Source organism: Mirounga leonina, unplaced genomic scaffold, assembly GCF_011800145.1.
Source record: "Mirounga leonina isolate KUSES-001 unplaced genomic scaffold, KU_Mleo_1.0 Mir_94, whole genome shotgun sequence".
Lineage (NCBI taxonomy): Eukaryota > Metazoa > Chordata > Mammalia > Carnivora > Phocidae > Mirounga > Mirounga leonina.
Genome location: NW_023270855.1, coordinates 51,682,085 through 51,693,871, shown reverse-complemented (window position 1 = coordinate 51,693,871; position 11,787 = coordinate 51,682,085). Strand labels below are relative to the sequence as shown.

Genomic DNA, 11,787 nt, shown 5'->3' with positions numbered 1-11,787 from the left:
CAGGGCTTCTACCCTCATGGTCACAAGATGGCTGCTGTACCACCAGGCATCCCCGTCCATTCTAGAGCAAAGAAGGGCTACACTGGGGAAGGCCAACGAAGACTGCTCCTTTAAAAGGTTTTCCTGGAAGCCACACTAACGAATTCCACTTGCGTCTCCTTGGACAGACCTGTCGCAAGTTAACCCCCACCCCAAGCATGTACATGGCACACTTCGAGTGATCTAACTTCAGACCGACACCTCCGAGGAGCCCACGCTCATCCAGACCCAGCTGAGAGTCAGCTGGAAGCTCCTCAGAAATCACAAGCCACCAGCCAGGGTGATTTATAGGAGAGATTTATTTGAAGAAATATTACAACATATAAAAACTACATAAAGTCTTAATTTCCACTCATACAGTGGTAGATTTGATATAACGCATAATAAAAAACTTTTAAAATCCAGAATGCACAAAGTACTGCACAGTTTGATCACTAAGTCATTAGTTGATAAGCAAACCTCACAGAACAGCTTCATGTCAGCCAAGGCCACAAACACCGTGAACGACACATTTGAACTGACAGATTGACATGTTAAAAATACAACATCAGTGCATGGTGGGGATCCCTGGTGCCAGAAACAAGGCGACGGGAGGGCAAAACTAGTCCTTAGTAGTTTCCTCCTCCTTGATTTTCACTAAAGAGAAATAAAAGGTAAAGTCACTGCAGAGCACACATACGACGTTACACTAAGGAACAGACAAGCGTAACAAACAGGCTAAAATCAAGGGCCGTGTTAACAGCCAGGTGTCGATGTTAATGGCCCATCAAACAAGCACCTGCAGCAGCTCGGGATGAACGTCCAGTGAGACTGCTCCCAGGTGTTCCCCAGAGATTCCCCGGCTGCCCTGGCTAGCGTCTGAGGAAAGGGCCCTGAGCCAACCGCACGCCCACTGCCCCCACCGTACCTGAGGCACTCTCTCGAGCTTTGGCCAACATACAGCGCTTGATCTCCAAGCCAATGGCTTTGGCCAGGGGCGGCGGCACAGCGTTCCCCACCTGCAGGAGGGAAGGAGGGAGACGCCTGGTGTGGCACGGCTGGGGTCAGCACCAGCCTCTTCTCAGAACGATGATGAGGGCACAAAGGCCCAGGTCTCCTGCTCACATGGGCCTGCAAAGCCCTGCCACCAAGATGGCTCTGGGACCCTCCAACCAGCCCATCTTCACACCCCAAACCCCGTGTCAAGACCCACCCACAGAAGAACGGCCTTTAAAGGGCTTTAGAAAAGCTCAGATCCAGACATGGATGTCACCATGCTTCACTTCCGGCTAAGAGGGGTTGTTTCTAGAGAACAGGACTTCGGGGCAGGGGGAGGCAGGAGGTTTCTGCTATAAGCCCAGGCACTGTTGGCTTTGTGAGCCACGTGCAGGCATTACTTAGACGGAAATACATCCCCCCCTCCCCAGTCGGAAATACATTTAAGAAACAGCCAACTCAACACCCAAGGGATTGTTGGTTCATTCCCACCCTTCGCAACTGTGAGTTTTCACCGATGCACATTTACTCTGCTCCTTCACTGAAATTCAGTGCCCTGGAACTTTCCTTTGGGCTAAACCTGCCTCAGAGCTGTAAACAGCAACCGATGTGCTTAACGACAGCCTGACTTGCGAGCACCCTGGGCCCTAGGGACAGGGTCCCTCCTTCCTGCGGATACTGAGGCCGATCGGCCAACAAACTCCGGGTGCTCAGCGTCCCCTCAGAAGTGACCATGTGAGTCCTGCTTCTCCCTGGTCAGACAGAGCGGCCCCTCTCCCATCAGGGCCACTCTGTGTCAGACCCCATTCGGCCCCTCCTCGAGGACAGAGAAAAAGCAGGCCGGGCCCCGCTCCCCACTGACCTGTCGGTGCTTATCTAGGATGTTGCCAAACAGCCGGTAGGTGTCCGGGAAGCCCTGGGAGCGGGCGCACTCCCGCACACTCACGACGCGGTGCTGCTCAGGGTGCAGGACGCGGCCCTGGGGGCGAAAGGGGAGGTGGGGAAGGGGAACGAAACTGGGCCCACCTGCCCTTTGGGGCAGGAGGAGGGAAGCTGCCCCACAGGAAACTCCAGCCTAGGCCTCGATGGCTGAGTCGGTCTCCGTCAACACAGAGGCAGGATGTGGTGAGGCGTGCTAGCCTGTCATGGGCCGGCCCCACCTGCCGAGCCCATGCCTCGGTCCCCTCCCAGGCAGGACCCCAGTCCTCAGACCGACCTGCTTGCCCATGGGCTCAGGGTTGGTGACGGTGGTGCTGAAGAAGCCATCCCACTCCAGCCGTCCGTAGAGGCCGGCCCAGTGGTTGTGCCTGTTTCCAGTGTGGGGCAAGCACCAGGGGATGAGCGTGTTGAACTGTCTAGCCGCAGAGTCACAGGCTTTGCCCGCTAGAAGAGAGGGCTGCGATGAGACTGTGGTTATGGAACGGGAGGGACAGAGCAGCCAACAGTCCCCAGCCGCAGACAAAGCTTTTACGACTTCATGCGCTCAGCATCTATTTACAGCAGGGCCATCCAGGTTCGGCGTGTCTGTGCCTTGCCCGGGGCCTCAGGTCCGTGAGCGGCAGCCCCCAGTATCTCCTGCTGGGAGCCCCCCGTACCGCTGCGGGTGATCAGAAGATGAGGGGGCTGGGGCGGGTGGTTCAAGGTAAACCCAAGGGAAGCCCCACCCAGGGCACCGGCAGGGTCCCCACCTTCCACACAGGAGCAGACCCCGCGGAGGGCCCCAGTGCTGCTGCAGCCGTTCTTCTTATCATGGTACGTGTAGCGCAGCTTCCTGGCCATGGTGCCATCGGAGAGTCGCACCTCGATATTCGGCAGGTCGCGCCAGTCTGAGCCGGGGGCCAGAGGGATGTGCCGCATGCGGGCGGCCACCAATGCACTCATGTCCTGAAAATGCACAGCAGGGCCCACTGTCCGTCACTTCAATCAGGGAGCATTTAAGCACCCATGGTAGGCTGGGCACCACCATTCTCGGCACCGGAAACAGGAACCCCCAAGGGGTTTGTATCCCATTGTGGGAGACAAAACAGTAGCCCAAATCGACAACCTGGGGACTGCACGTGCCATGAAGGTAGCAGAGCAGGGACACGGAACAGCATGTGGGAGAGTGGGTGAAGGGCAAGCCGAGAGGGCTTCTCGGAGGTGGTGACAGGTGAGCAGAGCCCAGCAGGACCAGAGAACCAGCTAGAGGAAGAGCTGGGTTTGGTGCATCTGGGAGAACACACAGAACGCGGGCGGAAGAGACGAGGTCGGTCAGAGGGGCAGTGGCCAGACACCTGCTCAGGAAGAGCAGCAGCTCGGACGCTCTGTGACCATGTGCCGCTGCAGGGGGCATGAATGGGAGGCAAGAAGAGCAGGAAGCAAGGAGGTGAGGGCGGGAGCCAGCTGAGAGGATGCTGACTTAGGCTGAGCTGGACGGGGCCAGGCTCGGATCCTGCCTCCCACCCCGAGCCCTGGCTGGGCTCCAACACATGTTCCATTCTCACGAGGCCACTGGTCCGACCAGGCTGGCCCTGCTCGAAGGCACTGTTACCTTGCAGATGTGGTCCCTGAGGATGGGCTGGTACTGTGAGCCCCGGAGCTGCCTCTGGAACCAGGACTGAGGCTCCCCGTTGTACAAGATCTCCAGTGCCGAGGCTCCATTCCGGACCTCAGGGAGGTCAGACATGGTGTCCCGCACGGTGATGGTTCGGAACGGGCCCGAGCTTAACCTGCAACAACACAGCAGACTGCTGACAACTCTGGGGACCCAGGCCACGACTGTCCCTCGTGCTACAGGTGCCACATCCTGACGGCTGGCACGGCCCCCTCCAGGGAGGACAACTAGCTCAGAAGTCAAAGGGCCGCCCAGGCTCATGAGGGCGGCATCCTTCTTAGACCCCGTGTACAAAGAAGACAAGCTGCGCTACGGGCTCTGCTCACGGCCACGACCGGGTCCAGCTGCTGCCCTGCGTGCAGCCCTCACCTAGAGGTCAGAGCACGACCAGAGGAGGTAAAGCGCTTGTGCGGCAGGCCCGCACCACGCTGCCTGCTCTGACACGTTCTGCTCAGCTCTGGCCTCTCGAGAGGCCCACCAGCACCACACCTCCCAGGCAACACAGCAGGGCAAGGGGGGGCTCCCACCTGGTGATGTTGCTGACGAACTTCTTGTCGTCCACCACGACACTCAGCTGGCAGGCCCGCGGCGCGAACACGTGCAGTGGCTCCGGGAACAGGGGAAGCTTCTCTCCGGGAGCTGCGGCCAGGATGATGGCCCGCCTCCGCGTCTGGGCCACGCCGTACTGACCAGCCTGTGGAGCGCGCCAGGCACGCACAGTCAGGTGGGCACCTCCAGCTAGCCCCTAACTAACTCAGCAGGTTTACTCCTAACAGAAGTGGGACCAGATGAAAGACAAAGGATCCCACACGATGGCCACTAGTCCCTGGAGAAGGTGGGAGTAAACCATGCTGGCAATTCCAGCCAGCTCTTTCGAGAGCTCTACGTGGGATCCTGTGATCTCAGTGCTCGGGGAGAAGAGCGGGCAGAGAGCCAAGGAGCCCTGCCGCCTACCCAGCAGCAAGTGGTCACAAGCGCTGCCAACAAGGTTTGATGGGTGAGCCCAAGACCCAAGGAGGCTGGACCTGGGTGGGGGGGGGGGGGCAGCCCAGCACCTCGCTCACGCAGACACGACCTCACTACCTTCCAGCAAGACTTTCCTCCCATTTTTGAGCATTGCTTCAGCTTTCGTTATGCCATTAGTTACTAAACAGGTATACACAGACTAGCTGCTTTGCAGATCAAGCCTAGTTCCCGCTGATCACCCAAAGTCTCTGTCCGTGCAGACAGAGCTACCAGTCACTCCCTGGAGTACGATCTTCCACCTTCTCCTGAGGTTCCTACCTGGGTACATTCACCCGAGAGATATTTTTGCTAACCGGTAACGGTTTAGTCTGTGCATCCTTCTGCACTTTTTTTTTTTTTAAATATTATTTATTTACTTGACAGAGAGAGAGAGAGAGCGAGAGCAGGAACACAAGCAGGGGGAGTGGGAGAGGGAGAAGCAGGCTTCCCGCCAAGCAGGGAGCCCGATGCGGGGCTCGATCCCAGGACCCTGGGATCACGACCTGAGCCGAAGGCAGACGCCCAACGACTGAGCCACCCAGGCGCCCCATCCTTCTGCACCTCTGGCTTCACCTACCCCCCATGGGGATCTATCTGCTACCTAGAGCTCCGCAGTTGACCACCAGCCTTCCCTCTCAAGAGAAAGGGGGTGGAAACACACGGCCCTCCTCAGGCACCAGAGGATGCGACTCTCAGAACCATAAGAGGTAGGCGGACTTACTGGCGCACCGGGTCTGTGCTCCCAGACCTGGATGCTGCCAGCTTTGCAGAGGCGGGTGCAGGCCCCAGCTGCCACCTCCCCCACACTCACTGGCACATGTCACTGTAGTACAGGCCTGTCCCGTTCCACTCTATTTTCAGTTAGAAACCATGTGCCACAGTCCAGGGACCACCGAGCCCCTCCCTGCCCACAGCCGTCTGCCCACCTGCAACACGCCAAAGGTGCACTGATAGCCCATGCGGACGAGGCAGCGGAGAGTGAGCTTCAGGACCATGGAGCGCTTGAAGGAAACGAAATTCCGGACGTTCTCCAACAGGAAGTAGCGGGGCCGGTAGTAGTCACAGTAGCTGTGGGAGGTGGCAGAGACTACGAGGGTCATCCGCACGCACCAAACGAAGACCTACTCTACCAGAGGCTACACCCGAAGGCTCGAAGTTTGCTCGCTGGGAAGCTACACTCGCTGACTCTCTGAGTCTCTCTGCCAAAAGCCAGCTGTGAACTCCCCGGAGGCAAGGGCTGGGCGCCTCACCTGCACACACGGCCTCCAGCAGACACACCAGCTAACCCAGCGACCCTGCGCCACCAGCACACGTGCCGTCGCGGTGCCAGGGCGGGCTGTCTAGCCACCCTCAGGCAGCCCTGGGCGTGGGGCTTCTACTCCGTTTACCTGAGAAAGGAAACCACCAGGGAGTTCTTGAACTTGGAGTAGGTACGAGAGTTGAAGCGGTTCATGCCACTGAACCCTTGGCAAGGCGGCCCACCGCACAGCATCTCCACGTCTCCCTTCTGAGGCAGCTTTTGACCCCGGGAGTTGGTCGCCTCCCCGGCCATGACCAGCTTCAGCAGCACGTTGCAGTCCTCCGTGAACACCGTGGACCCAGGATTGTTCAGCCGAAATGCCTGGGCCGCAGGGTCCCACATCTCGATGGCCCACAGTGTTTCCGAGATGCCTGGGACATACAAGGACAAATGTGTGCCAAGAACCCCCTTGAATCACACTCGAGGCAGAACTGTGATCGGAGCCAGAAACGTCTTCCAGGTAGAACCTGCCTGATCCAGTTCTACTAGCCTTTTTTTTTTTTTTAAAGATTTTATTTATTTGACAGAGAGAGACACAGCGAGAGACGGAACACAGGCAGGGGGAGTGGGAGAGGGAGAAGCAGGCTTCCCGCAGAGCACGGAGCCCGAAGCGGGGCTCGATCCCACAACCCTGGGATCATGACCTGAGCTGAAGGCAGATGCTTAACGACTGAGCCACCCAGGCGCCCCCAGTTTTACTAGTTATGCAGAGAAACCCTCATGGTATTTACCTGCTTGGTGGAATCCTTCCGACAACCCCCCACAGCCAGAAAACACATCCAAGGTCCGCAGCTTAGGCAGTTTAATTTCTGTCTCTGGTTCACTCGGCTCACACGTTTGAGACTTTGCCCTGCCCTTCCCTGGAAGAGACAGGCCACAAGTTAGGTCAGAGCCCTAACCTGTTCTCCTTAAACCCTCATTTTGAATTCACAGCAGAGAATGATGTAACATCAGAAGCTGTGTTTTCATACCAAATGATTCATCAGTCCCCAAATTATGTAAGACAGACTTGAAGAGAACGGTGCAGAATAATGACATACCTTTACCCTTCCCTTTCCCTTTGTTTCCAGGGCTACGGGCATGGTTTGGAGGATCTTCAAAGGTTTTGTTCTTGGCATTATAGGCCTAAGAAGGAAAAACCACAACAGTCTGGCAGGGAAACACACTGGTCCCTTTTCTAACAAAGACACTTTAAGTTAATCTGATAAAGATCCACTTAATTTCTCCCTAATTATGGCCATAAGCAATTAGCCATCAATAAGAATACTTTGATTTTATTATGTTGGAAACGGGGAGGGGATGGGGGAGTTCTATGATACAATTATTTTGTGGCCAACTCTGGAATTCCTGCTATTCTAAGTACCTGGACTACTCATTCTAAAAATAGACAAAGTGATAATTGGGCCATCCACAGTGCAACATGAGGGAAACACAGGCGTGTATCAACTTCAGATGACCTAACACAGGAAGAGCCACGCTCAAACAATTTAAAAGCTATTAACTTAATTGACAGACTCCCAGATCCTTTCTCAGTCACCATTGCTCAGCCGTATAGACCTCACCTGGCCACAGACTCTGGGTGAAGGGACTGAGAGGCAGGGCTGAGTCCGCCAGGGATAGGGGCACCTTTCTGTAACTCACATTAAAACATTAATAGGGCTAGCAGAGGCCTCCTAGTAGTCTCCAAATAAACTGTAGGTGCATAAGGACTCTCAAATGTTAACTTCTGGCTTAAGAAAGTGTTAAGTTCCAGAAGAACTTGAATACCGCAGATTCATACTCTGGGTATTTCCACTACTTTCTTGGAGGCTGGAACTTTGACCTGAAGCCCCTCCCTCCGATAAGTGCAGGGTACCACCTCAAGGAAGTAGAAGCGGTCTGGCCCCCCCGCAGAGAAGTCCTGGAGGCACCCAGGCAGGTCCTCCCCATACTCCACAGTACAGCGGCCCTGCACGGCCTTGAAGTCCACCACCACCTCCTCATCGCTCCAGTAAAGCAGGTTGATGTCTGAATGGTAACTTGCTGGGGTAGACTTGTGGGTGTTCTCTGGCCTGAAAATGGAAGCGTCTTGGTTAGCAATTCTCTTTTGCTGTTAACTAACAAAAGAATTAAACGGCACCACATTTCTAGGGGTGCTCAGAAAACCAACGGGTAAAGACCACAACCCCATTAGGTCAACTTGATTTCTATCCCCCTTCACTGACACGACCAACAGAGTGACTCCTTGCCATGAACTCAGCGTGGGATTTGCTGTCTCCTTCACCACAAAGGACAGCTGCCTGTTGCCCGTTAAGCATCTAGAGCTTCCTTCTCTTGCCTATACTAGCCAGACTTCTCATTTCTTTTCTGCTAATACAAATGATTATTACAAAGAGTTTAAAAAGTCTTTGATATACATTATTTAAGTGAAACAACCTTACACCCATTTCTGATTATTTTCCGGTTAGCTCCCAACCACTAGGAGTTACTAGGATCCCAGAAGCAGACTGATTGAAGCCAAGAACTTGGGAAAAGGACAGACAGAGGGGAACCCCAGAAACAGGAAAGGACACCTGGGAAGAACAGCAGGAGAGAATGGGAAGGGTCGGGGAGAGGGGGCAGAACTCAGACAATCCTAAATAGATGGCAGAGCCCAGGACATTCCACCCGACTTTGTCACACACTTGACTTCTGTGTAAGGATTTCTCTGGGGGAGAGAACTCTGTCGCTTTAAAATAAAAGTCTAGGGGCACCTGGGTGGCTCAGTTGGTTAAGCAGCTGCCTTCGGCTCAGGTCATGATCCCAGGGTCCTGGGACTGAACCCCACACTGGGCTCCCTGCTTGGTGGGGTCTGCTTCTCCCTCTCCCTCTGCCCCTGCTCACTCGTTCTCTCAAATAAATAAAATCTTTAAAACAATAAAAAAAGTAAAATAAAACAAAGGTCTAAAGCAAGGCTATGAAATATAATTAAGTCACTGTCAGCACCCACCAGATAATGAGAAACACTTAGAAAAACAGCTATCTCTACCAAAGTCTTAAAGTATCACTGTTACAACCCCATTTCAGACTTCTAAAAGAGCGTGGCCTCCTGGAAGAGCAGAGGCCTTCACCGACCTGTAGAATTTGTTGACTCTGATCTTGATGTCAGTCTCGTTGGGCCTGCCATTGCTCTTCTTGATACAGAAGATTTCTTTTATTCGGCCAATTCGATATGGCTCAGGGGCATCCAGGTTACTGCCTTTGATGTAATCAGAGTACTTCCGGTAGTGTTCTGGATATAAATCTTCGTCCACAGGCTCCTTCCGTGGGCGTTTCACGGGGCTGGACAGCTTGATACTGCAGAGAAGCAAGCATTACGCATAACCGAACATGAAACCATAAAAAGCAATTACCTCAGCCTGCCTTACCAGCCAGGAACTACTACTTAATTCGAACACCTTATAAACTAATGCAGCTAAGTGCCCCAAGATTTACAGAGAAATATGAAATCTCACCCATAGTTTAAAATGAGCATTCTCAGGGCACCTGGGTGGCTCAGTGGGTTAAGCATCTGCCTTTAGCTCAGGTCATGATCCCGGGGTCCTGGGACTAAACCCCACATCAGGTTTCCTGCTCAGCGGGGAGTCTGCTTCTCCCTCTCCGCCCACCTCCCCTGCCGCACCACCCACTCGTGTGGGCTCTCAAATAAAATCTTTAAAAAAAAAACGAGCCTTCTCCATCTGTGCACTGCTGGCTGACACTGCTTGAATCTGCCCAGCTCCCGGCCACATGGCAGGACTGCACTTCCTGGCCTGTGACTCATTCTGCTCAATGAGTGTGAGAAAGGACACACAAGCACTTCCAGGCGGGAACGCTAAATTGCCAGGAGAGCCTCCAGGACGCTTTCCCTTGGCTCAGACTGGCAGCTCCGAGAAGGCAGTGGTTCCATCAGCTCAGTTCCGAGTGACCCAACCTGTCAGGTGCCCTGTTGAACCATGACGGACACACAGTAAAGGCAAGAAGGCAACCTCCCCATTTGTGGGCTTGTTCCCAAGGCACAACCTGTGCTCTCCTGACAGGTGCTGACCTGGAGGTGATGCTGCAAAAGGCACGGGGTGGAGACTCGTGGTCTGGGCAAGCCGAATTTGGCCTGCCTACTGAGGTACAGCTGGTCACTTTCAAGGCTGTCCTGAGGAGGGCAGCTGCCATGCTTTCCCACCACGCCCCCTTAGTCTGACAGGTTCCAGAGGGGGCCCCGAGCACGGCGTGGACGCTTGTGTCGTGCAGCGAGCACCTGGGCACACAGCACCTTGGGCACCCTCTCCAACGCACCAAGGACAGCAGGGCTAAAGGGGGCTACATGCACAACTGCCCGAGGCCAGAAGTCCCCTGCCCTCTGTTCTGTAATTCACAGTAACTGAACGGAGGGTGGGGACTGGGTTCTAACTGGGACTTTAGGAAAATGCTACTGCAAGTCGGAAAACAGAGAAGTTCGGAAAGTGCTGGTTGTAAACGCAACCCCACGCTAGTTCTTAGAACAAAGACTCGATCAAGTGTGGAAATTCCTCGGCTTTATTTGTCCCTGAAGAGCCCCAACCCTCTGATATGCAAAGAGTCTCGATACTTCTAGGTAAATGGGATTGCAACTCCCGTTCATTCAGTCTTTACTCTAGGCCAGGCACTGGGCTAAGTGCTTTCCGTTCAACTCACTTCATCCTAAGAGCCGGGCAGGCGACACCGTCCTCCCGTGGAACAGTCAGGGACTGAGAGGAGAAGGTCTCCGCCCCAAAGCCTCACGGCTGGGCAGGGCCCCACCATGGGTACTAGCGCCCCCTTAGCCGGTGCATCCTTGGGCTGCCTTCAGGCTTACAGCTTCACTCTGCAGTGACCTAGCCGCATTCTACACGGGAGAGCTGGCCGTCGATGATCACCAGGTACTACGGTGACAGTTCAGGCAGCAGCTAGTCCTTGGGGTCCAGGGTGGGGGACATCACAAAGCCAACCCTGTACTGGTCCAGAGCTTATGGCCCTGACAGGGCAGAGCAGGCACTCACTTGAACGTGAAGGCCTCGGGGAGGAGGTACACGCCATCACCCACTCGATACTGGATGCCGTTCTTGGTGGCCGAGCTGTAGAGAACCCGGGTGTCCAGGTCCTCAAGCTGTTCCAGGACCCTGGGAATTTCTTTTTGCCTCATTTCAGCCAGACGGGCACAGCTTACACAGAACCTGAAGGAGTGAAGGACAAAAACAAAAGGCCCTGAGCTGGTTGGTAGCGGCTGCAGCAACAACAACCAGTGGCCTAATCCAAAGACTGATGACCAACAGAAAATATTTGTAGATACTTGAAGGAAGCAGCTTTCCTGTAGTTTACACTTTGGAAAACACTTACTTGGGACCAAAGATATAACACAAGAAAATGACAAGTCAACTCCACTTTCGAGTATTTGATATAAAAACCCTAAGATGGGGCGCCTGGGTGGCTCAGTCATTAAGCGTCTGCCTTCGGCTCGGGTCCTGACCGAGCCCCGCGTCGGGCTCCCCGCTCAGCGGGAAGCCTGCTTCTCCCTCTCCCACCCCCCTGCTTGTGTTCCCTCTCTCACTTGTCTCTCTCTCTGTCAGATAAATAAAATCTTCAAAAAAAAAATTAAAAAAAAATAATAAAAACCCTAAGACAAAACAAAACAAAACCCCTAAGACAAACAGAATGTAGAACACGATAACGAATACACCACAAGCAAAAATGCAGAGTGGCTCAGTCAGAACTCCATGTTGAAGGAGTCTCCTACCATTCTCTCTATAGGCTGAAAAGCTAGCTGGTAAAATTCATTATTTCTCATCAATAAGCCCATAAAGGGCTTATATAGACATGGCCTTCACTGGAGATCAAGTCAAAAGGCAGCAGCAGGCCGACGGGA

General features: G+C 54.2%; 1 protein-coding gene across 3 annotated transcripts in view; it reads right to left on the bottom strand.

Annotated features, from left to right (window-relative positions):
- Window positions 1-320: 320 nt before the first annotated feature.
- The window catches only part of DNMT1 (DNA methyltransferase 1), a 45,751-nt gene continuing 34,284 nt past the window's right edge, over window positions 321-11,787 (bottom strand). For 2 of the 3 annotated variants that reach the window (XM_034998652.1, XM_034998654.1), the window contains 14 exons: window positions 10,925-11,098; window positions 9,006-9,227; window positions 7,771-7,963; window positions 6,953-7,037; window positions 6,644-6,772; window positions 6,001-6,283; window positions 5,539-5,680; window positions 4,135-4,301; window positions 3,545-3,722; window positions 2,703-2,898; window positions 2,231-2,397; window positions 1,877-1,993; window positions 947-1,037; window positions 641-675 (listed from right to left, as the gene is read on the bottom strand). In XM_034998652.1, coding sequence (XP_034854543.1) covers window positions 641-675; window positions 947-1,037; window positions 1,877-1,993; window positions 2,231-2,397; window positions 2,703-2,898; window positions 3,545-3,722; window positions 4,135-4,301; window positions 5,539-5,680; window positions 6,001-6,283; window positions 6,644-6,772; window positions 6,953-7,037; window positions 7,771-7,963; window positions 9,006-9,227; window positions 10,925-11,098 — 2,179 coding nt within the window. Of the gene's footprint in view, window positions 676-946; window positions 1,038-1,876; window positions 1,994-2,230; window positions 2,398-2,702; window positions 2,899-3,544; window positions 3,723-4,134; window positions 4,302-5,538; window positions 5,681-6,000; window positions 6,284-6,643; window positions 6,773-6,952; window positions 7,038-7,770; window positions 7,964-9,005; window positions 9,228-10,924; window positions 11,099-11,787 lie in introns of all 3 variants that reach the window. The other variant, XM_034998651.1, reaches the window with a different exon arrangement.